The sequence below is a fragment of the Notechis scutatus genome, chromosome Z (assembly GCF_049901735.1).
Source record: "Notechis scutatus isolate UNSWTSFEM ecotype Mainland chromosome Z, rNotScu1.2, whole genome shotgun sequence".
Classification (NCBI taxonomy): Eukaryota; Metazoa; Chordata; class Lepidosauria; order Squamata; family Elapidae; genus Notechis; species Notechis scutatus.
In genome coordinates this window covers 92517208-92542294 of record NC_142025.1, presented here as the reverse complement: position 1 = coordinate 92542294, position 25087 = coordinate 92517208, and the positions used below count along the sequence as shown (strand labels likewise).

At 38.4% G+C, this 25087-nt stretch overlaps 1 protein-coding gene across 7 annotated transcripts in view; it reads left to right on the top strand.

Moving 5' to 3' along the window:
* The window catches only part of MED24 (mediator complex subunit 24), a 106837-nt gene extending 96591 nt beyond the window's left edge, over positions 1 to 10246 (top strand). For 2 of the 7 annotated variants that reach the window (XM_087945060.1, XM_026679696.2), the window contains exons 23-26: positions 2836 to 2950; positions 4710 to 4787; positions 8145 to 8293; positions 9819 to 10246. In XM_087945060.1, coding sequence (XP_087801186.1) covers positions 2836 to 2950; positions 4710 to 4787; positions 8145 to 8293; positions 9819 to 9935 — 459 coding nt within the window. In that variant the 3' untranslated portion in view covers positions 9936 to 10246. Of the gene's footprint in view, positions 1 to 2835; positions 2951 to 4706; positions 4788 to 8144; positions 8294 to 9818 lie in introns of all 7 variants that reach the window. The other 5 variants (XM_087945061.1, XM_026679697.2, XM_087945059.1 and 2 more) reach the window with 3 other exon arrangements.
* The last annotated feature ends 14841 nt before the right edge of the window (positions 10247 to 25087 follow it).

The window sequence follows — 25087 nt, the reverse complement described above, 5'->3', positions numbered from 1 at the left end:
AAGTGATTAGAGAGTGAGTTTGACTGGGTTTTTGTCCATGAAAGTCTCCATGACTGTTGAGAACAGAGAGGTCATCTCCTTCAGCTTAGAATCAAACCCAACTACTTCCGGTTTGGGCTTCTTCGGCGACGGGCCAAAATCACAATTGTGCACGGTTTTGATCCATGCTCGCCGCTGGAGCGCCCCGAGCCACCCGGATTCAGGGCTGAAGCCACCCCGTAGAGGTGGTGAAGAAGAGGGGACCGTCAGCGGGGTTGAGGAGAGCCGCATCTCTCCTCCTCGGCTGGCCATTACTCCCTTTCCCAAAGGCGACTGCAGCAGTGGTCAGAAATGGCCACCTCAAAGAAGAACCTGACCTGACAAGATTGTGCAGGAGGAAGTTTAAAGGAGAAAGTTTGATTGACCGGGTTGAATGGAGAACATCTATTTAAGGTACCTGGAACCTGAATTTTAAAGATTAATACTATTCCTAAAAAAGATTTTAAGCGGTGAAAGAGAAAGGGAAAGGAAACGGAATTGGCTTTTTTTTCCTCTCACATTGACAGTTTTAATTGACTTGGAACATTAAGAAGAAGAGATTTGAATAAGAAATTGATACTAATCCACTTTGACATTAATAGGCTATTTCTAGCTGAAAATAAAGTGTCAAAGGGATAAAGATTCTTGGATAATTTAAAAATTTTCTTTAGAAAAAGAAAGAAAGCGGAGGGAAAAAAGAAAAAAGAAGGTGGAATCTGGAAAATGGAGGAGACCACCTGGAACTTAAAAAAAAATGATAGTGGAATTTTAACAAGGCTTGCAAAAGATACATTGTAGCTGAAACTTTGCTACAAGATAACAAAGCCCCTGGAAAGAGAAAGTGAGAAAAGAAGCAAGAAACAGTTTTGGATTATTGGATGATTCCTGGAACTTTGGATGGAGCATCCTAATGAAACAAAATAAAATCAATTGGGGGTTGTTTAAATTTTTTTAAAATGGCATCACTCCTTGAAGAATTAAAAATGAGACTTAAAGAACAAAAAAAGAAGCACAAGAGGGAAGAGGATATTTTTGGCTTCGTATTTCAATTTTTAGAAATGGAGATCTTGAACTATGAAAAACAACAAGAAACGGTGGCAGAACAAGAAGGGCGGGACAACGAAGAAGCCATCTTTAATGACCAAGCAATTTTAAGTGGGGTAAAAAAGGAAAGGGGGAAAGGGAGTTAAAAACTTAAGCATTGAAGCAACAACCAAAAAAAGAGTAATTTGAAAAGCAATCATAATATCAGGAAGAAGCAGAAGGGAGGATCACAGAAGGGAGAATCAGATAGAAAAGGGAATAAAAAGGGGAGGGAGAAGAAGAGAGGGAAACAGAATTTGATTGAAAAAAGGTATGTGTTATAAAATAGAGGTTAGAAAATGAATGTTATAACTGTAAAGGTGTAACTTAAATTTTTAAACAAGATTTGAAAAAAGATACAAAGGTGTTACACTCCAGTCTAGTAATTACAGGGGAAAATTTGTTTTATGAGAAAAGATAATATGAAATTGTAAACAGGACAGGACGAAAGTATAAAAACATTGATTAGAAAGATTTTAAAAATTAGAAAAAGATATCTAATTGAATTAAGAAAAGAATGAGATAATTTAAAATAAGACTATAGGAAGTAAAGAAAGGGGAAAGGGGAAAAGCTATTGAAAAAATTGTGAAAATAGTTATAAGATATGGATTAGAATGTATAAGATAAATATGAATTGAGTTTATGTATGTATGGAGAAATGATAACCTGGGGCCACGCTGTTCTCAAAAAAAAGATATTTTATTTGTATTTGTATGCTTTGTGAAAACTTAAATAAAACTTTTTTTTTTTTTTAAAAAGAATCAAACCCAACTATTATAGAGCCCTTATAATTATAGTATTAGAATCCTTGGTCCTGATATATGTAGATAGTCTTTGACTTACAATCACATTGTAATTGGAATTTTGATCATAAGTCACTGCAGTTGTGAGTTGAGGCACTTACGTGACTGGACCCATTGCTTTTACTGCTTTTACGATAATTGTTAAATGAATCATGGTTATAAATCAGAATCCTAGGGCCATTAAGTGATTCACACAGTAAATAACTAAATCAAAGTGTCCAAAAAAATCGCATCACATGACTGTGAGACTCCACAATCGGTCATAAATGCAAGCCAGTTGCCAAGTGCTGAAAATGCAGGGATATGCTGAGGATAAAATGCAATGTATTATGACAGCTGAAAGTCCTTTACAGGCCGTCCATTGCTCTTTCCAAGATCCTATTAACTTTAAAAAGTCATTAAATGAATCATGGTAAGTTGACAATTACGGTACCTTTTAAAAACTATAGTTTTTCAGATATTGTTGAACTACATCCCCAACCTCGTCTTTCATTAGCTATGTTGACTAGGGTTACTATGAGTTATAGTTTAGTAACAACTAGGAGTCGTAATTACCATTATACATTGGTCAGTTTTCACTTATCTCTGTCCTGCAAGGTAAGTTGGTATTATTATGTTCATAGATTTGCAGAAGGAGTGTTAGGACAGCAGTGGTCTTTGAATCAGACTCATGCACCACAACTCGGGTTCTTAATTATCATATATTTCTTGCTGTCTTATACTTTTACTGGCTTCGTACTCACTTCTCTTCATGTATTGCAAAAGAAGGGAGTATCAAAATATAGTGTGTGAATCATCCTTAATTAACAATCCTTAATTGTACTACAAGCTCATACTTGAATGGGAGGATAAGGCCCAGAATACCTGCATTGGTTTGCATTTTGTTAACAGTAACTGCAGTTTGATATTGGGGGGGTCATCCTCTTCTAGGATTACATCAGTCTTTTTCCACTGGATGATACTCAGCCATCAAAACTCATGCGCCTGCTCAGCTCCAACGAGGAAGACCCCAGTGTTCTGTCTAGCCCCAGTAAGTGGAATCACGGTGAGGAATCTTTTCTGGAACTTGCTTCATTCAGCTTGCTTGTTGTCTCCCCAAATGCTTAAGAGGGAACACTACAGAAAAAGAAAACCAGGAAAGGACGATCAAATGAAAAATTACTGTGACAGCAAGACTTTTACAGCATTAGTCAGAGCTTCATAGAGATGAAGGATATGATTGTTCATCATCTTGGAATCTTGCCCAATTTTTGTTGTTGTCATAGTATTTATAATTTCCTCGTATTTCATTATGCTTTCTTGTGGTTTCCTTTTTCCTCTATAACTTTGCAATGTGGGAGTTTTTAATGTGCCGATTCTTTCTTTCATTGAAGTGGTTTAAGATTTCTCTTTCTTCTCTACTGTAATAGTGATAGTAGTTTAATAAGGAAAAACAAAAGACAACAGCCTTTTTTTACTCTGTAACCAAGAGTAAATGGGGTGGTGGTTGGGGGGTGTGTGTGCCGTGACAGAATTGGAATTGGAAAAGAAGATTGCCTTCCTTTCTAATTCCAATTCTGTCATGTCTCCTCCGCTCCCATTTACTCTTGGTTATAGAGTATAGAGTGTATAGGTCTACTCTATTTACCCTTGGTTATAGAGTCTACTCTCTGAAGCTGATCAACCAAGTTAATGGCCTAAGTGGAAATGGTTCACCTTAGCTTAATTGTGAACCATTTCAAAATTATCTGTGATTGGAAACAGATGTTTTCCTTCAAAAGGAGGCAACAGACGGGAATAGCAGAAAAGGCAGTTAGTGTAGCCTTGTCTAGACTCATCTGATAACATACAGCAGCCATAACAATGATCATGATAATATTTTGCATTTATATTGGTCTTTCCCAAGCTAGTGTTTTCTAAAACTGCTGGGCTACAATTCTCATAATTCATAGCCCGTTGTTGGTCTTGGGAATTGTAATCTGGCATATCTGGAGGACAACCGTTTGGCAAAGACTGATTTATATAATACCTGTTTAAACTGTTTCACGTACCAGCTTCTCAGTAATTCTTCTGATAATCCCTAAATATTTATCAGCGTTGTTATCTCCATTGTTATGAAGCTTGCTGTATAAGTTTCTCTAATGGTGAAGTTTACTTCTGAAGGTTCCAATGGAATACTGTGAAATTTTTTAATACTTTATATTAAAACTGATTGAATAATACCATCAGACATTCAGAATGACAGTCTACAATTTGTTTAATAATGATAAAACAGAAATCCAGCAACAATCTATTTTGGCCACTGAAAGTTCCATGACTGATTGCCATAAAAAGGGAAGTGTTAGGAAATTCTGTTTAGGTAAATCTCCTTGACTCCTTGAAATTAATAGGCACATGTAGACTTTAGAAAGAATGCAGTAGGTGCTATCACAAAATGGTTGCCTTTTGCAGTTTCCAAAAACCTACTCAAGGGGTTCCTGTCAGATACTATGCCATCTAATATGCTCCTGGCCACTGTAAGTGATTTGTATCACTGCAGCCATGTCATTTTTTAAAGTGCTTATGAGTCTTAATGTGATTTAGATATTTATAAAGATTAAGCTTGATGCTAACACACACACACACACACACGCACCCAAACATATCATTACAATTAAAAGTATCTAACAAAATTCAAGTTGGCAGAGTGCTGATTGGTCTGTAGAAATATATGGACATCACATTGACTAACCATGATTTGATAAAAAGTCTTCCTTGTTTAGTCTGTGTCTTACTAGGTGAGTTTCTAGTTATGGAAATGGGTTTGTTTCTCTTCTTTTCAGCAGACCGCACAATGAGCACTTCGCTTTCTGCCTCTCAACTTCACACAGTCAGCATGCGCGATCCCCTCAACAGAGTTCTTGGTAAGTTCTTCAGCTTTTACTAAAAGTGTCAGGAATACAATTTCCCAAAAAGGCCAAAAGTTTACTTTGGCCAGCAGCCCAGGGCTAAATAGGACCTTAGTTAGAGAGATCTCAAATATTTTATTTTAGTCCAAAACCAGAAAAGCGGAAAGAAAGCATCATGTGCACTACAGCAAAATCTGTGTGACATCTCAATGCCAAAAAAATTACAACCAATTGTATTAAGCAGAGTTTGAAAGGTGCCATTTCGACCTGGAATTAAACAAAGAAGTAGTTTCCAGAGCAATAACCTACCGTGTTTCTCCAACAATACGGCCTCCACCAATAGGAAGGCCCAGCATGTTTTTTGGGCATAAAATCAAATTAAGCCCCTCCCCACATTTAGGCCTATTTTAAAATATGCAAAATAAGGGGGAAGGGCGGGAGACTTGCCGTTAGGAGCGCCGAGCGGGCCGGAATTCCTCGCCACCAGCCGCTCCTAATGGGCGATCATGGCCAAGCACAGAGAGCTCCCTACTCCCACCTTTGCTGCAGACACCTTTGGCACCCGCCCTGTTGCTTTCCCTTCTGCCCATTATGCCACCACGTTTGGAGCTGCCGCTTCCGTGTTTGGAGGCGGTCGCCATTTGGAGCTCCAACGCGGAAGTGGCAGCTCCAAACATGACGGCGGGCGATCTTTTTATTTTGGTCTGTGCGAAGTTCAAAGCGAGCAAGAGAGGGAGACTGCGATGCCTCCATCCGAGATGGCAACCTCACTAGTGGATCACAACGTGGCTGGAAGCCCGAATCGGCGGGATACGATGGCCATCTTTTTGGAGCGAGAGGAAAGGGAGAGAAGAGTTGCGAGGCGTAATTTGCAGGAGGAAGTGGGTGTACCCCGGCAGGGAGCCCAAGGAAGAAGGGCTGGTAGGCAACGAGAGCGTCCGTAGCTCCGGAAGCAGCCTAGAGACGCGCCCGGGAAGAGGCGCAGATGCTGCCTTGTAGTCCCCAAGCCAACTGCGTGCGCCGCCTTTAGTTATGTGCGCTCCGTGCTTTGGGCATCTCCGTGTGATCGCGACCCTGTCCTTTCCACCTGGCGCCCTTGCTGCTTTCTGGCTCTTTAGCAACCGGCTTCGTGTTTGGAGCACTGCCGCTGTTTGGAGCTCCAAACGGCAGCAGAAGCTCCAAATGCGGAAGCTCCAAACATGACGGTGGGCGATCTTTTTATTTTGGTCATGCGAAGTTCAGAGCGAGCATGAGAGAGAGACCGCGATGCCTTGCTAAAGAGCCAGAAAGCAGCAAGGGCGCCAGGTGGAAAGGACAGGGTCGCGAACACACGGAGATGCCCAAAGCGCGGAGCGCACATAACTAAAGGCAGCGCACGCAGTTGGCTTGGGGACTACAAGGCAGCATCTGCGCCTCTTCCCGGGCGCATCTCTAGGCTGCTTCCGAGCTACGGGACGCTCTCCGTTGCCTACCAGCCCTTCTTCCTTGGGCTCCCTGCCTTGGGGTACACCCACTTCCTCCTGCAAATTACGCCGCAACTCTTCTCTCCCTTTCCTCTCGCTCCAAAAAGATGGCCATCGTATCCCGCCGATTCGGGCTTCCAGCCACGTTGTGATCCACTAGTGAGGTTGCCATCTCGGATGGAAGCATCGCAGTCTCCCTCTCTTGCTCGCTTTGAACTTCGCACGGACCAAAATAAAAAGATCGCCCGCCGTCATGTTTAGAGCTGCCACTTCCGCGTTTGGAGCTCCAAATGGCGGCGGCATTCCAATCACGGAAGCGGCAGCTCCAAACGTGGCGGCGGAATGGGCAGAAGGGAAAGCAACAGTGGCGGGTGCCAAAGGTGTCTGCAGCAAAGGTGGGAGTAGGGAGCTCTCTGTGCTTGGCCATGATCGCCCATTAGGAGCGGCTGTTGGTGAGGATGCAAGGGGGGGAATTAAGTCACCCCCCCGAAAAGACGGCCTAGCCGTTTTTTCGGGGCTCAAAAAAAAATAAGGCCCAGCCTTATTATGTGAGAAACACGGTAGTTATTCCATGGCAAAAGTGCAGCAAAGAATTTTGTGGTATCTTCTTCATAATTACTGAGATGAGAATCAATACTGCGCATAGTTTTCCAAATCACATGGCAAGCTGTGCTGGTCAGCAGAATTTTTTGTTGCTAGAAGTCAAGGACAAGGGGTTCCTATACCGTATGCTTTGGGGTGTTAACAAAAAGTATCCACTTATCCTAACCAGTCAGTTCTACAGCCCTCCATTCACCCTTGTTATAGGGCATGCAGAAATGTAGAGCTGGTACTGCTTTCTTGTTATAACAATGGAATTAAAGTCTAACTATTGTTTTAGAAAGCCTCTTTGAGTTTGAAATGCAAGCATGTATTTTGTTCATATTTTTGTCTGAATTCTGGAATCAGTGATAAAAGCTGAAGTCTCAAAAGTTCAATGAGTGATTTACAGAGTTTTAAATAGTGAAAGAAAAATATTTTATACTGTTAAACATCACAAGATGTTTAAAAAGCAGTAATACAAACCAATCGTTATTTGGAGAGGACAAAACTAAAATGGGGTAAAGAACGAAACTTTTAATTTAATAAAAATTTAGCTTTAGATTCATCAGAATGGCATTTTTAGAAATTCAAATATACAGTACTTAGAATGAAAATCGCTGCAGCTTTGCTTTTACCGATAAAAAAAATTAAGTCTCATTGTTCAGTCCACCATCCTCCAAACTAAAAAAAATGAGGGATGACTGCTTTACCACAATAAACTAAGATAAATTTTACTATCTTTTCTTTGCAAGCTATTACTTCTGAAAAGTATGTAAAACCTTGTGTCTGAATTGAAAAATCCTAGCGCCTAACATTTTGAACTGGTGTCTTAATATAGCATTCATGCCAAAGAAAGAATAAATAAAAGAAACTCTTCAATGTAATGGATGTCAAGTAACTGCGTGTAAGCAGAGTTGTTAAAGAAATACGTTTCACTGACTTATTTCTGAATAAGTGTGCACAAACTTATACTTTGTGAGATAGAACGGTGATCCAAGAAAGCTATTTTAAATCTGAATTCTACATCAAATTCATTGTTGTGGTTTCACACCAGTTGTAATTTTTTGAAAACAATATGGAATTACTAACCCAGCAGGTGGCAACTCCTAGCCCCCTTAGTTGATCACAAAAAAGCTAAACGGAATTAGAAATACCTAAGGACGCAGTGGCAAACCACAAATGTATTTGTAATTACCAAAAATCAAGCTTGGCTCAAGAAAAGTTGAACATTTATCCTGACTTAGGTGCCTCGTAGGGTTATCTGCTGCTGTGTAGGTCACCCAAGGACAATTATTATTTATTTTCTCATATGCATTCTACTCCCCAGCCAACCTCTTCTTGCTGATCTCCTCCATCTTGGGAGCCAAGACAGCTGGAACACATACCCAGTTTGTGCAGTGGTTCATGGAGGAATGTGTGGATTGCTTGGAACAGGGAAGCCGTGGCAGCATCTTACAGTTTATGCCTTTCACCATGGTAAGCCAATTCCATTTTTTATTAGGCAAGATGCCCATTGTTCTTCAAACTTTCCTTGAGCGGGGATTCTTAATGGTGCCCTTTGTAGCATGCCCTTTGTAAATAGCCTCCCATTCAATATTTTTTTTTCAATAATAACCATTCAGATTCTCTGCTACTTCCATCCAGACTACAATCCTCTGGTGAGGATGGGATGTTTTTTTCAAGCACAGTTACTTCCTAAATTTGCATTATAGCTTTTTGTGTTTTTGAATCCTATCTTAAAGTATCACTTCCAAAGCGATTTCTTCTGGATTTCATTGTTATTGGGGACATGGGCTGCTAAGGCACCAGCCATCGCTATTTTGCAAATTTTCAGCATTTTGCAAATTGTAAGAATGTCTTCTTTGCATGCTGTTTGATTTTTCTGACACGAGAGGGAGTAAGCTGGCAGAAAATAATATTGAAAGCAATTGGAATGTTTTAAGCGGGGATCATTTGTGTGTTACCTGAAACTAGGTCCATTGCAGAGTATTATTTTGGGGATAAACATGCAGTAAGTTGCAGAATAAAATTCATGATCTTGAGATGTTAGAAAATGAAATGTATTACTTTTGTAGATGTTAAAAATGCAAGAAAATAAAAAATAGCATATCTTATCTATATACATCTTTTGTTATTACTAGAGGTTGTATGGAAATATTATAAATATTTATAACTACTTCTTGAATCTAAACACTTAAAAAAAACGTCAAACAAACCCAGTATCTTATAAAATCAATTAAGGGAGGAGTACAATCATTTCTTTATTTTGAGGAAAAATGCTTCATAGACAGAGCCAAGCCCCAGTTTTATCTCATGGAAGACTGTGTTTTTCTATGCAAACTAATATCTGAGGTTGTCTTGCACTCAGCATGCTCTAGCCCTATAAGGTATAAACAGCATGCTCATACACACTGAGGATGCAAATATAATTCCCCCACACACAAAAAAAAATATTGAGATGGGTCCTAGCTAATTGCCAGAATAAGGAGCTTTGCTAGAAAGATGCTCTCATAATCTTCATGATTAGAAATAGGTTTCACTAGTAAAACTTAACTCACGTAGGCTCTTCACTCTTACTCACATCTATAATTTCTACCTTCCTCTTTATCAGCCATAAAACTCTGAATAATATGCAGTATGGGGCATATAAAACTCAGACTAAGCAAAAAGCAAGAAAAAAACCAGATCAGGAAATTCGTACCATTTTCTTTTAAAAATTCACACAAAGTTCTCTTTAATATTTTTAATAAGTAACAGCTTATTTTAATTATTAATACCTATGTTTCTATGATATTGGTCCAAGATAATAAATATTCACATATGCATTATTCAGTACACATAAATACATTTCCAGAGCATGACATAAGGAATTCAACATTACTTATAGATAAGTGTTTTAGTTTTTACAGATTGATTCTTCAGAGAGATGTGGGCTACTTGAAAGGGGCCTTTTGCTACTGTATGCCTTTGGTCAACTGATTAATTTGTTATTCCTGGCCAGGTCTCGGAATTGGTGAAAGCATCAAATATGTCCAGCCCTAAAATCGTACTGGCCATCACAGATCTCAGCTTGCCTCTGGGCCGTCGAGTGGCTGCCCAAGCCATTTCTGCCTTATGATCCTCCTATTACCTTACCAAGGCCAGAGGCAAAATTACAAGAGACAGGAAACAATGGAGAAAAACTCTTTTTCAAAGCTGTTCCACAGAAGCAGGAGCTACACTTCTAAGAGGTAACGATGAAGCGCATTACCAAGTTTAGCTTCGAAGTGCAATCCAGAACTACCCAACAGGAACTTGCCCGGATTGCTACTCCAAGTATTGGACTTTGTTTTGCTTTCAAATAGCATCACCCACAGTGCCAGTGACACCTCTCTTAAGTTGTTCATTAATATTTGTAGAGTAAAATAAAAATTATTTTGATTTGCCTTATTTTATAAGCAACATTTTCCTCCTATTCTCAAATGCCCAAAAGGATCTGCATTCTTGATCAACATGACTGGAATAAGATATTGGTGATATAAAATTTTTAAGTTGACAAATTATTATTGGTTTCAAAAAACAGTTGCATATTCAAAAAATTGCATAGATCTTTATCAAAAGTTTTTTTTTTAAAAAAAAATCACTAATATATTTGTTTTTGAAAAAGACCTGAATTTAGTAGGTTATCATTCTTTTCTTTCTGCCAACTTTCGTATTTTTATAGCTCTTGCAAATCTGAATTGTTTTATAATGCTAAAGAATAACCTCTTTCTGCTTTTTCTTAAATATAAATAGTCTTCAACTTGCAACAGTTCATTTAGTGTCTGTTTGAAGTTACAACAGCACTGAAAAAAGTGACTGTTTTTCATATTGACAAGTGTTGTAACTTCCCCATAAAAATCACATGATCCAAATTCAGATGCTTGGCAACCGACTCTCATGATAGTTGCAATGTCCTGGGGTCATGTTTTTTTCGACTTTCTGACATGCAAACTCTGGGGAAGTCAATAGATTCACTTAACAACTGTGTGACAAACAGCTACAGTAATTCACTTATCAACTGCAAGAAAGGTCACAAAATGGGCCTAAACTCACTCAACAACTGTCTCACTTATTAATAGAAATGTTGGGCTTAATTGTAAGTCGAGGACTATTGTAGAATTATGTTTAAAACACAAAGCTGCTGAATTTGCTTACTTTGTATGCCAGATACAAAGTTTAATGAATTGGTGAATTGATGAGTCAATTCTGCGAATTGATTCTGCGGAACACACACACGCCAGTGGTGGGATTCAAATTTTTGTACTACTGGTTCTGTGGGCGTGGCTTGGTGGGCGTGGCAGAGGAAGGATACTGTAAAATCTCCAGTCAGAGGTGGTATTTGCCAGTTTTCCAAACTACTCAAAATTTCCAGTACGGGTTCTCCAGAACTGGTCAGAACCTGCTGAATACCACCTCTGACACACACACACACACACACACACATATAAGCCACATATATTGCTTGAACAAAGCACACAACTCCATGTCCTCTCATAAGATTTACCAAACAGAATACTTGATTCAAAATAAGAACTTGTATGTAAATAGCATAATTCCCAGTATTATCAATTTCTTTCTTTTTGTAGAATTTGCATAACAACAGAATGATTTTCTAATTTAAAATGATACAAAACTTGTAATAATATACCGTGTTTCTCATATAATAAGGCTGGGTCTTATTTTTTTTTGTGCCCTGAAAAAATGGCTAGGCCGTCTTTTCGGGGGTGACTTAATTCCCCCCACTTGCATCTTTGGGTGGGCGGGCGGCGACGGCTTGGATGTTGACCTCGGTGTTGGTGGGGCACTTCGTATCGGGGTCAACGCAGGCAGCACCATATCCAGGTGTGCAACAAAAGTACTTCCTAATGGCAAGCCCCCCCACCATTCCCCCCCATTTTTCATGTTTTAATATAGGCCTTAATTTGGGGGGAGGGGCTTAATTTCATTTCATGCCTATAAAACATGCTGGGACTTCCTATTGGGGGAGGCCGTATTGTTGGAGAAACAGGGTACTTCAATATTAAATTTTATTACAGTTTTAAATTTTTGATCTAGCTTGAAAAAAAAATCTCAAATCCCAATATAATTTGGAAATTTCTGAAGGTATTAGCTCATTTTAAACATGACAATCATGAGCAACACAACATACCTCGTGTATTTTTTTTAAATTTCTTTGGCAAGCAAGGAATACTATACTTTTTAAAAAAATACATTGGTTAAAATAATTATTTACTAGTAAGACACTGCATCTAAAAGTGATTGTCTTGATCCAATAAGAAGTGTCTATTCAAGATATCATCTTAAGAATTCTATCACAAAAAACAGACAGGTGCTAATAAAAGTATGCAGGATTGCTCACATTGAATCATAACCCCCTCTTGCGGTCAAGGATAGTCTGTTATGTGACACTTTGTGCAGAAAGCGCATAGGCCTAGTTCTAGGACAACTTGCTGCAGGAGAATTGCAGTGGGCCTTGACTTGCTTTGGGTTTGAACCTTCTAAAATTAGAAGTCCTTGTGGCAGGGGTGAGCCAGAGCATAGAATCCCAGCAGCCCTTCAATCCACGTGGAGTGCAGAGCTCACCTGAGCCTCAGGGACTTCTAACTTGAAAAGGTTCAAACCTAAAGCAAGACACACACACACACGCACACCCCAATTCTGCAGCAAGTTGTCCCACAGCAAGTTGGCCACAATGAGTTGTCCCATTCTACCTAGGACCTTGCTCGGTTTCATTCCGCCGTAGTTATAAGTTGTCATTTTGCAGCTGTGATAACTATAGATAACATGTATTAGGGTTTTTATTAATTGACTTTTTTGCTGCCAAGTACACCATATAAAAAGAATCTCCAGCTTTGCGAATACTGTACATGCCATGTTCTTTTCACTTCTGCTGTCTGCCTGGAGCCTGTCTGCTTCCTCTGATGATGATCTGAGATAGCAGCCAGCCTTCATGTTTGTAGAATGAGCTGATGCTCAGCTGCTCCTTTTCCTTCCCCCACCCCAGCAAATTAGGTATAATCTGACAGCTCCAACATCTTCCTAGTGATGATTGTATTTCAGTCTCTGTTTTGAAGCTGACTTTAAAATACACAGTAGGTCTGGTAGTCATAATACCTGACTTAGGTATTTCTTCTTCTTACTTCTCTGCTTCATCTCTGGTTTTTTTTTACTACCACTAGTCTGATGCATTGTAGAATTCTGGTGTATTTCTAATCCTGCACACACACACTCTTCTATACATACAGGACATTTTTGTTGGTCCTATAATAAACCCGTGGCTTGTGCATTCTGTTCTCCAACCCACCTTAGTAGAAAAATCTTATTTCAGGATTCTGAACCCACAAATGAGACATGATTGTTGTAATAGTATTGTCCAATTTTATTTTCTATGTATGCAAGAAGTGGGTATCATCATACCTCCTGAATGTAGTCCTCCAACACGCAACCCCACTGCAATTCAATTCGTGAATTGAATTCACATAAGTATTACATAAGTGCTGCAGAGTTTCCAGTCAGATTGTACATATTTGATTGGTGCATGAGATCATCATATTTGCTACAGCAAGCAGGCCGGCAGGAGACAACTAGGCAGTGGCCAATTCACAAGAAAAAGTTGACCAATCCCTGAAGAGGAATACTGCTGATCCAATCCAAATGAGGAAATTTAAAAGAATTGTGGTTTGAACTTGATGCAAAGGATAGTCTTTGACCTGGTTAGCTTTGGATCTAGGAAGAACACGCTGCTCTTGGGCCATGAGTTGAGCTTCCTTCCTGTTTAGTTGCAGAAGGAAGTCGTGGTTGGGCATCAATGACAGCTTTGGGACTGGAGCTGTGCCTAAGGAATATACTCAGGCTGACATAAGACAGCAATTAGACTGTAATGAAAAATGCTTACTTGCATCTTCCTTCAGGTTTCTTGTGAATGAAATATTTAAAAATTAGATGATCAGTCTAATACTTGACTAGTGCAACTTCCTGGAGTTGGATGGCTTTTGAAAGATGAATGGAATGGTTATATATTAAGCAGTACTGCAACCAGAAATGCAACAGTTGATTGACAGTTGTGTTGGTTAATCAAAGATATTGGGATGTTTAAGATGTGATTAAAGCCACATTTGCATAGCCACTCTTTAAGACTTGGTAAGTATAAATAGACACCAAACTTCCAAATACTGTTTCTCCCTCCCTCCCTCTTTCCTATATAGTAGCATTCTTGAAAGAAGTATTCTGCCCCACATTAAGTGATAGAGGGTTGGCGAAGGCTGATATCTGCAATAATCTTGAAGGCTTTGCATTGATTAATTGTACAAAGGTAATAAACTAACCAGAATAGACCAAGTGACAATTCCCATCTCCATTACTTAGGTTAAAACAAAGTACAAAGCACATAAATCCATAAACATGACACACGTCATGACACACAAACATGCACATACACGCACAAAGTGTATACAACAGCCCAATCAGAAATTTAAATCTTCCATTGCTAAAGAGCGCAATCTTACTGTTCATGGTTGAAGGGTAATTGGGTGAAGTTGGATCTTAATGGTGAATTGAAGAAAATTCTTCCTAACTTGAATGAACAATGACCTTAATTTATTCAGTGAATTAAAGTGCTGCAATATTTCATTTAATGTATTTAAATTGTACAACAAAACACTCAAAACCTTAATAGTGGGCAAAAAAAGCAAAGTGTAGCAGCTAGATAGGAGTAGGAATAATGATAAGAATTAATTTAAGTAATGGAGTGCTTTTTTGAGTGTTCACAGCTCCTCATATTTATTCTCAGAAATTAGTAATATTGAATAAAAGTTGTAAAATATGTAGTAATCATCTTCCTAACAAAAAATACAAGCTGAAAATGCACTGTTTCCTCCTTATCTCTTTTTTTCCTCTTTATTTCTTCCATTTTGTGTACGATGTTTTTTGTTTTATTTTTAATTTTTTTTATACTAACTGGTGAACTTTCAAATGGTTTTCTGCTTGTATTTTAGTAAGGTTCAAGTTTCAAAGTCAAGCAAGGTCAAGCCTGCTCAACAAGAATTCATTGGGGAATTCCTGGACCACAGGTTAAATTGAGAAATTGGGGAAAAAAATCTTTAAAAATGCAGTGGCACTTCCTTTAACCAAGAAAGCTACTTGGACATATCCATGAAATCAGTAAGAATTAAGAGTAAAGAGTCTTTACTTTTAATTTAGTTGTTCTGTAAGTATCATCCATCTCTTTCTTCTTTTCAACAAATCTCCATTTATCTTCATTTTAAATTCTTCATCATGTCTATGAAGGCAAGATGCAATTCTCCGGTATAATAATAATTTTCATGTAATGAGAAGTAATCATTCTGCTTTGGTCAGACCACACACTCAAACATTATGTTCGATTCTGAGCATCTCATATTAAGAAGGATTGGAAATTGGAAGAGATTCAGGGAAGGGTAATGAGGTCAATCAGATACTAAGAAATTAAGATTGACCGAACTAAGTCTGGTTTGTCTTAAGAAAACATGTTGGGAAAATATGTTAACACTCTTTTAATACCAGGAAGTCATGTAGAAGAAATTGAGACCTGTTCTTTCATGTTTCAGAGTCCTTGATATAAATAATGGATTTTAGTTACAGGAAGAGAGATTTAAATTAATTTTGGGAAGAACGTTTTAATGGAAACAGCAGTGGAACCACTTATTCAGAAGTGAGGGCCTTATTAGCTACATTGAAGTAAAGCCAGCCTTTTTATTTCCCAATATGTCTTTCTTTTATCAGTTAATTTAGGAATTGGCATCTATTTGTTGGTTTTCAAACATTGGAGTAAGAAAAAGAGCTAGTTCTTTTGGAAAGATAAATGAGAAGTTTATATAACAAACTGCTTGATTTGATGTTCTGTGATACAGTTTATTTAACATTTTGAACAAATGTGCCTTGTAGACTCAAATTTCAAGTTGCCACTGATATATAATTTTGCAGCTTAGGCTTACAAAAATGTAGAAATATATTTGAGGCCTGATGGTTCCCTCAACATGAATATTACAGATAATCCTAGAATTATTATCACAATTGGGACGATAATTTCCATTGCTAAGCAGGTTGGTTGTTAAGTGAGTCATACCTGATTTTATAACTTATTTTTGCCACAGTTAAGCAAATCGCTTCAGTTCTTAAGCAAATCTGGTTTCCCCCATTGAAGCTGGCTGGGAAGTTTGCAAATAGTGAACATGTGAACCCAGGACACTGCAACAGTCGTAAATATGTTCTGCCTGCCAAGTGCCCAAATTTGTATCATACGACCTTAGGGCTACTATGCCATTGCATCTTGAAATGGTTGCTAAACAAATGTTTGTAAGTCGAAGACTATATATAGTTATACAAGTAGATCTTTTTAGTTATTATTCTTAGAAATCATTCAGAGTTGCAGTGGGGGGGGGGGGATATACTGCTTCACAGTGCTTTACAGCCTTCTCTAAGTGGTTTACAGAGTCAGCATATTGCCCGCCACAATTTGCGTTCTCATTTTACTGACTTCAGAAGGATGAAAGACTGAGTCAACCTTGAGCCTGGTGAGATTCGAACTGCCAAATTGTAGGCAGACGGCAGGTCAGCAGAAGTAGCCTGCAATACTTACATTCTAACCACTGTGCTCCCATGGGTCTTAACAAGTAGTAGTTATGATTTCCAGTCATCCCAGCAATCCTACAATTACAAGCTTGGCACTTGATGATTGTAGCATTCCACAGTCACCATTTGCAACCTTCCCTGACAGCTTTTCACAAGCAAAGCCAATGGAGAAACCATCAAGGAAGGCTGCTAATTGCTCTGATAAGTCACTTGCACAGCCCCATTGTGTTTGTGCCATGTCTTGCATTGTGTCTCACCTGGGACTTGCTTAAGGACCTGTAATCCTTGCTTAACAATAAAAATCAGGAGTGCTGGGATTGCCATTAAGTGATGCAGCCATGTGACATAGTGTTTTAGGACTGCATGGCTTAGTGATGAAAATTCTGGTCCCAGTTACTGTTGTTCCAATTCCTGTATACTACAGGAAGTTCATCTTTAATATTGTAAGGAAGCGTTTTTCAACTTTGTCAACTTTAAGCTGTGCAATCTTTGACTTCCAGAATTCCCCACCCAATAGGGTCTGGTTGAGGGTGATAACTGCTGTGTGCAGAATGATGTGTTAGTGGCCACCATGCCGTTGCATGAAGCATCCAGACAGGTGTGTATGTGCTATGGAATGCAGGTGAATACGCACTAAGGAGTATAAGATCTCCAGGACTACATACTCCATAACTAGGCTCCTTGGGAGGAAAAGCAGTAGGAGCTGGAGCAATTTATAATCATGGAATGCTGCAACCATTGTAAGTATGAGTCAGTTGCAAAGTGGATCTTGATCAGGTGACCGTGTGGTGTCAATGTTCACATGATCATTGTGATCACTGGTCAATGTCCACACTCAAACCCTTCTCAGATACAGTGTTTCTAAGTCATAATTTCCCCATCCTTCTTTTTTTTAATCTCCAAATGTAATAAGCTGCCCAGGCTGATTGAGAGTCAGGTAGCATACAAATTTAATATTTTATTATTACTATCTCACATTTTGCTAATAAAATGTTAAAGGGCATCTTATTCAACTCACTCACATCTTCCAAAGGTTAGACAGAAATTGTTTTCTGTCATCTTGATGAGGACCAAAATACAAGCAGCTATCAATCCTATCATCCAGGTTTTCTATAAAAATATTGAATAATACTGATTAGAATACAGATTCTTAAAGAACCTCACTATTGTTTTTCAAGACAAGGTAGAGTAATTAATTGTGATAAGCCAACCTGTTATGGATCTATTTTACCTCAGTGCCATCCAAATCAAAATGTCATGTGGAACTTTATCAAATGCTTTGCTAAAATCAGAAGAGAAGTCACCCACAGCATTGCATTCACCAATCATTAAAAGAGATGAGATTTTGTATGCAATCTAATTTTGACAGAGTAATACTGTTTTTTACTAATCACAGCATTGTCTTCAATATGCTTACAAATGGTCTGCTTTATTTCCTGTTTTAACATCTTTCTGGGAATGTTAGGCTTACTGGCCTAATATTGTAAGAGCCTCTTTTTCCTTCTTTAAGAGAAGGAAGAGTCCATTGGCACTTCCCCAAGGTACCTCAGAGTTAATTAAAATCTTCAACCAATTCCTCCATTATTCTAGAAAGCATTTCATCAGGGCATATATTTTTCATATGCATTTCAAGTATACGTGTACATACATACCCAGATGTACAGTAACTTTGAGAAAAATGGAGGAAGAAGAAATTCATATGCACAAAAATCCAACACATTCATCCATTCGCCTTAGATCCTTTTCACAGGCACAATACACTACTTGATCTACTTGATCTCTTTTCAACCATTTATAAATAGCGGCCATAAGAAGTGTTCACATTTTCTTCACTGTAATAAAGAAATGTGAACACTTCTTACAACACTGTTTATAAATGGGTGGAAAGAGTTCAGGAAGTCATACTTTATATATTTCCTTATCTTGTTGATCTTTCTAGTCCAATAGAATGTTGGAAATAAGTTATTCAGAACTTACTACATCTAACTTGAACATTGTAGTGGCAAAATGTAGTGTTCATGCAGAAGCCAACAGGTGAGCAGGAAACATTCCAGAAAAACTCCCAATGCATCCCTTCTCTGTTCTTATCCCCCATCCATAACCCTAGATTGAATAGATACACTGCATATGCAGTGATGAGCAAGCTTTTAGGTGATGCAATTTTCTTGGTAATAGTCCTTCTGACTTCCAGTTTCAACTTGTCAGGAGTTGGCTCATGCGCACCCCCACCCTGCCCTGTCTTGTGAAAACAAGTTCTGCTAGGAAGTGAGGCTTCTTCGGGCATCATCAGAGCCTGCGAAAAAGGGGGAAATGAGGAAAACATCTAAGAATTAACCTAGAAAACTATGTCAGCAACAAGCTGTACATTGGCAAGGAAGTGAAAAAAATTCCACGAAGCCTATTGCTGTTACAGTGATACATTTTGTGGCAAGCATACATATACAGTATGTTATTGAAGTAACAAGTAACAGGATGGAGATCAATGGAGATAAGCAGCGTGATATAGTACTCAGTTGTCTACTGTATCTAATCTAGCACAATTTGGAATTTTCCAGCTGCAGTAGATTACAATTCCCAACATACCTATCAGTTCCCTAGTGGTCTTCCACCCAAGTTTTAACTCTGTTTAGCTATTGCTAGTTTAGCCAAGGTTAACTAAGTATTGCCATCTTGACTTAAGCCCAGACTTAGCCACAAAGTTGCTTGCATATTTAAATTACTGCAGAATTATTCTGAAGATAAAAATTTTGTCCATGCTGCCTTTGGGCCCAGGGGAAAATATAAACAGTAAAATTAATAATCCATTTTAATAATCTGGAAAAGTATGGCAACTTAACTTTTCTGTCTTATTAATCGTTTACAGATAGTTTTAGCAATCCCTTTGCACAATCCCATCTGTTATCCCATTAAGCAACCCCATCTGTTATTTCTTGTCAATGCTATATATTTCATTGCATCAGAAACATAAGTATACAATGAATTTTTAACAAGTGATGAAAATGACACAATGGAATCTCTTGATGAAATTCCTAATTGAAGTGGGGATGGAGGTATTATAGTTAGCCAATTCAGTTGATCCAGGAAAGAGCAAATTTTTTTTAAAAAAAAGGTAGTAAAGAGCTGAATGAAAAGTCAGCTTTCAAAAATAAAGCTTTTTTGAAAAGTGAAGCTTTTTAGAATAAAATAATTGTGAATGTAAATCTATTTTCACTCAATTGTAAAGCAGATTGAAAATAAAGTTTGGTAAAGCATTGATTTAGGATGCAAGAAAAGAAAAAATGCAACTACCTTACAAGTCTCAAAAGAATATATGCATGAATAATAATATATTATCCTCATTATGTGTGTGTGTAAATTATATATAACACAATGATATATAATAAGATATGATATGATATGATACAATAACATAATATTTATAGATTAGATGGCAACACAAGTTCTAAATTACCTGTCTTTGCGGTCATCTAGCTGTCATCTGGATTTCACACACTTGACAGCAGTAGTGTATTGAAATTATTTTCCAGCATTTAATTTCATCCACAGAAATATTTGTTACAATTACATTATGCCTTATTTCACAAAGCAGGGCTTCGTGAAGTATGGATTACTAACCTTTGTGAATCACCATCAATTTAGAGAGTGTCACAATTTTTCAAAATCTAATCAGGCTTGCTTAAATAAATATGTATTTGTGAAAACTCATGGATTTCGCTCTTACTTTCCTATGCAAGTCTGTAAGCAGCTGTAGCCCCATATACTTGAGAAGCTCTGGGGTACATAAATTCAAATGTAGAGAGTACATTCTTTTTTTTTAATCCAATTTTATTCTCAGTGAGTTTTATAGATGGGGGTACAGGGTTGTGTCAATAATGACTTAAGGGTATATGGCACCCCTGGGTCATACTGACTGCTGGCGCCATCTCCTGTCAATGCAAACATTTGCATTTTTAGAAGAATTTGGAAACTTTGGTAGCTAGTGCTCACTCATTCATCCATTTATTCATTCATTCAATTTTTATAGCTGCCTTAGTTAATGACTCCAGGCAACTTGTAATTATATTTGTTTTCTTATGTTTTTGTGGGTATTTATATGTATGCTATTTAGGTTTCTTCAGGTATTTTCCCACGTCTTAATATTTGTGCTTTTATTATAGCACCGTTTCGGCAGAATCTCATCTGCCATCCTCAGGCTTGTGTATTGGGTTCTTTTTAATCTTGTGTGTCAGGCTTAGTGTGTGTGTGTGTGTGTGTGTATGTGTGTATGTGTGTATGTATATATATATATATTTAAAAGCACAACTATAATGACGTGGGAAAATACCCGAACAAAGCTGAAGGCCATACATACATACATACATACATACATACATACATATATATATATATATATATATATATATATATTTGTTTTCTTAAGTTTTCGCGGGTACTTACATGCATGGTATTCAGCTTTGTTCGGGTATTTTCCCACGTCATTGTAGTTGTGCTTTTAAAGTTGTAGCAACGTTTCGGCAGAATCTCATCTGCCATCATATATATATCTGTGTGTGTGTGTGTGTGTGTATATACACACATACATACATACATACATACACACTAAGCCTGACACACAAGATTAAAAAGAACCCAATACACAAGCCTGAGGATGGCAGATGAGATTCTGCCGAAAGGTTGCTACAACTTTAAAAGCACAACTACAATGACGTGGGAAAATACCCGAACAAAGCTGAATACCATACATGTAAGTACCCGCGAAAACTTAAGAAAACAAATATATATATATATATATATATATATATATATATATATATATATATATGTATGTATGTATGTATGTATGTATGTATGTATGTATGTATGTATATGTATATGTATATGTATATGTATATGTATATGTATATATATATATATGTATATATATATGTATATATATATATATATATATATATATATATATGTATATATGTATATATGTATATATGTATATGTATTATGTCTATGTATGTATATATGTGTGTACAGAATACAGAAGCCTGATGATGGCAGATGAGATTCTGCCGAAACGTTGCTACAACTTTAAAAGCACAACTACAATGACATGGGAAAATACCCGAACAAAGCTGAATACTGTGGCTATTCTGTCTCAGTATTTTTCCATAAGACAAATCCTGCTCAGCACGTATACCTCTCAGAGCAAAGTTCACTAAACTGACAGGAAAATAACTGACAGGAAGAAGCTAAGTTGATAAGATTAACACAGAGGTCTGTGTCAGATAAAAGATGTGTATTCGGTCAGAAAGTTCGTTACTTGTATCATGTAAGCCTGGACTCAAAGATAAAGTTTGTAACTTCTTTGTCTTTCTGAAATCCCTCACCCCCCTTCTTTGAATCAGCACAAATAAAAGAGGACAGCGTAGAGCAAGCTGGCAGCCTGAACAATCCCATCTGTCTTAGGCTCAAATGGGACAATTCCATCTGCCCCAGGCAATGCGCTGTCTCACCTAAAGATATCTTCGTCTTGTGTTCTTTTTCTTTTAGCTTTGCAATCACTCTTGCGAGAGTCCCTCAATCACCCTGGCTAGGGTTCCGCTGCTCAAACTCACCCTGGATAGGGTCCTGCTTTTGCCAAACTTCGCCCTTGCGAGGGCTTCTCTGTATCTCACCCTTGCGAGGGTCCCTTTCTGAGAGGAATTCAGCAATCAACCAGAAGATCGAAACAACAGACCGGTCGCTCAACGCGACAGCTGGGGGCTCGTCCGGGATCCCTTGATTTGTCCGGGATCTCTTCGATTTTCAAGTTCCAAGGTGTGACTTCTGGCTAGAGGTGCATCTCCTTCACTCCCATTGCTACGCACCTGGCATAGGTTTCTGCACGAATCGTAAGTAATGGGCTCCTCACTTTCTCAAGTTTCGTCAGGGCACAGGGACGAACTTTATAGTCTAGTGAAGAAGGCTAATTCCTTTCAGAAAATTAATGGTACAACTGTGTACCCAATTTCAAGAAATCTTTAAATAAATTTATAATTTATATTGAGGCACACTGTCCAGCCTATCCATCTGCTGGAACTCTTAGCCATTCTCAATGGGAAAAATTAGGAAAATATTTACATGAAATTCCCAGAGCTCCCATGGATATACTTATCTCTTGGAGAACAATAATGGCTGCTATAACAATTGTTTATCCATCTTCTAGTCTTCCTGAAAATTCTTTTTCTCCTGTTTCCTCTGATTCCCCTTCTTCTAATTTAAAAACTTCCAAGCCTCTTGCAGCTCATTTTGATACAAATTCTTCCTTACCATCTCCTTATCCTGACACTTCTTCCCCTCCTCCCCCTCCTCCCTACAACCCACCTCACATTCCTGATGTTAACCCTATCAACTCCACTGATTCTCCTGCCTCCTTGCCTGTTCGTAATACCTTTCAGAAGGCACTGATTAAAGGATTCTTTTCTCTGACATCTTCTCAACTTGCTGCTTGGCACAATGACTATCGCTTAGCAGTTCAATCTGTTGCAACAGCTGGCATTCCTCAAGCTGTTACCCTGGACCATCTTCTTTGTCAGGGAGCCATCCCGTACTCCACAGGATGAGATTCAGATGGGGGCAGGGGGTTATCCCATCATGAGAAAGGTCCTTCTCAACCTTCTTTGTCTTTTAACAAAATTCTTCAAGGACCCCACAGATTTTTCATTCTTATTCTCAGTGTGTTCCATCTTAGAACAAATCATTTAACTGTCTTTTATAACTTCTCTGTTGTGTCTGTTCAACCTGTGGGGCCGTGATCTTATGTCTCAACTTAACACAAAACTCATTATTGATTAATGGAATCTTTTGCTAAAACTCTACTATGTGTCAATACTATGTAAATAATGTCTTGCTACTCTATTGTTCTGCTTTTCCACAATTTCTGATGTACTTGAGAAGACAAGAGTGGGAAGCTAAGATTGTTTATTGCAAGTAGATTTGATGATAAAGATGAAGGAAGGAAATGGAAGTAGGAAGGAGAGAGATGGTTTGTGGATGTGTTGTTTGGAGGAAGGAAAGAGGCTTTGAAGAGGTCTCTGGAGTTAGCTGAAGGGATTGAAAAAGAGAAAGATGAGTTGGAAGACAAATTGAGAAGGATGTGTATGTCTGTGAATGCAATGAGGGAATTCTGGATGTTTGTTTGAAAGTAAACAAGAAAGTAGCAAAGAAAAAAAGAAATGAGAGGGCGACCCCTAGTGGGCTGCTCTTTTCAGAGAACATAGATTGATTCCACCAAAATATCAGAGAAAGGGAGGGGCAATACCAGCCCATCGCTTTTCTGAGTAAAACTCTCTGTTTCTGTCTTCTCAACCCACCTTGGTTCAAAAAAATATTGGAGCATGTACATGGTATGAAAATGCTCAATGGCATAAACGTTTAACTACTTCACAAACATCAGCACAACAAGCTGAATTAGCTGCTTTCCTATTGGCGTTGTCTCTTTTTTCACAACAATCTTTAAATGTAATATCTGATAGCATGTATGTTACTCAGATGGTTGCTCATATTTTTGATGCATATATTTCTCCTGTTACACCTCCCTCTCTAATGAAACTTTTTTTACAGCTTCAGACACTGCTGAAAAAGCGAGGGAAACCTTTATTTGTAGCCCATATCAGAAGTCATCAGCAATTGCCTGGATTCCTAGCAGAAGGCAATCACATGGCAGATGAGGCTTGTAAAATTATGGCCTCCTCTCCCCTTCTCCAACAGCTTTCACCTGGGGAGAGTCATGATTATTTTCATCAAAACAGGAAAGCCCTAGTACGACAATTTGGAATTACATATCAAGAAGCCACAGCAATAATTCAACAATGTCCAACATGTAGCTTGCAGGCCAAAGGTATCCCTGAAGGCGTTAATCCTAGGGGTACTCAAGCCTGTGATACATGGCAAATGGATGTCACTCATTATTCTCCCTTTGCTCCCTGGAAATACATTCATGTATCAGTAGATACTTATTCAGGGTTTATTATAGCAACATTGCAAAGAGGAGAGGCTACAAAAAATGTTATTAATCACTGTATTCGATCATTCGTAACGTTGGGATGTCCAAAAATTCTCAAAACAGATAATGGTCCTGCTTATGTCAGTTCTCCCTTTGCTGAGTTTTGTCATAAGTGGGCCATCACTCATAAGTTTGGCTTACCCTTCAACAGCCAAGGTCAAGCGATTGTGGAGAGGACACACTTAACTTTGAAACAAGCCCTTGATCGGCACTTGGGGAAAAAAGGCTCAGGCCCCCCAAACCTCCCAACGTTGCAAAATATCTTAAATGTTTGTCTGTACACTCTTAACTTTCTCAATCTTACTGGCTCTCCTCCCTCCACAGCGGCTTCTCGCCACTTCACTAAGCCAGTAGTTCCCTCTTCCCGTCCTCTTGTTTATTTCAGACAGCTTCCAGATCCTGCGTGGAAAGGTCCTGCACAGCTCATCACCTGGGGAAAAGGTTACGCTGCTGTTCAACTTCCTGATCGAGTGCTTTGGGTTCCTGCTCGCTGTGTCAGACCTTACCATGGCAAACCTGACTCTAACTCTAATCTTTCTTCTGATATCAATACTTCCTGTCTTTTCTCAATTTAAGGCATCTCCTGATGCTATTTTTGCTTTCCT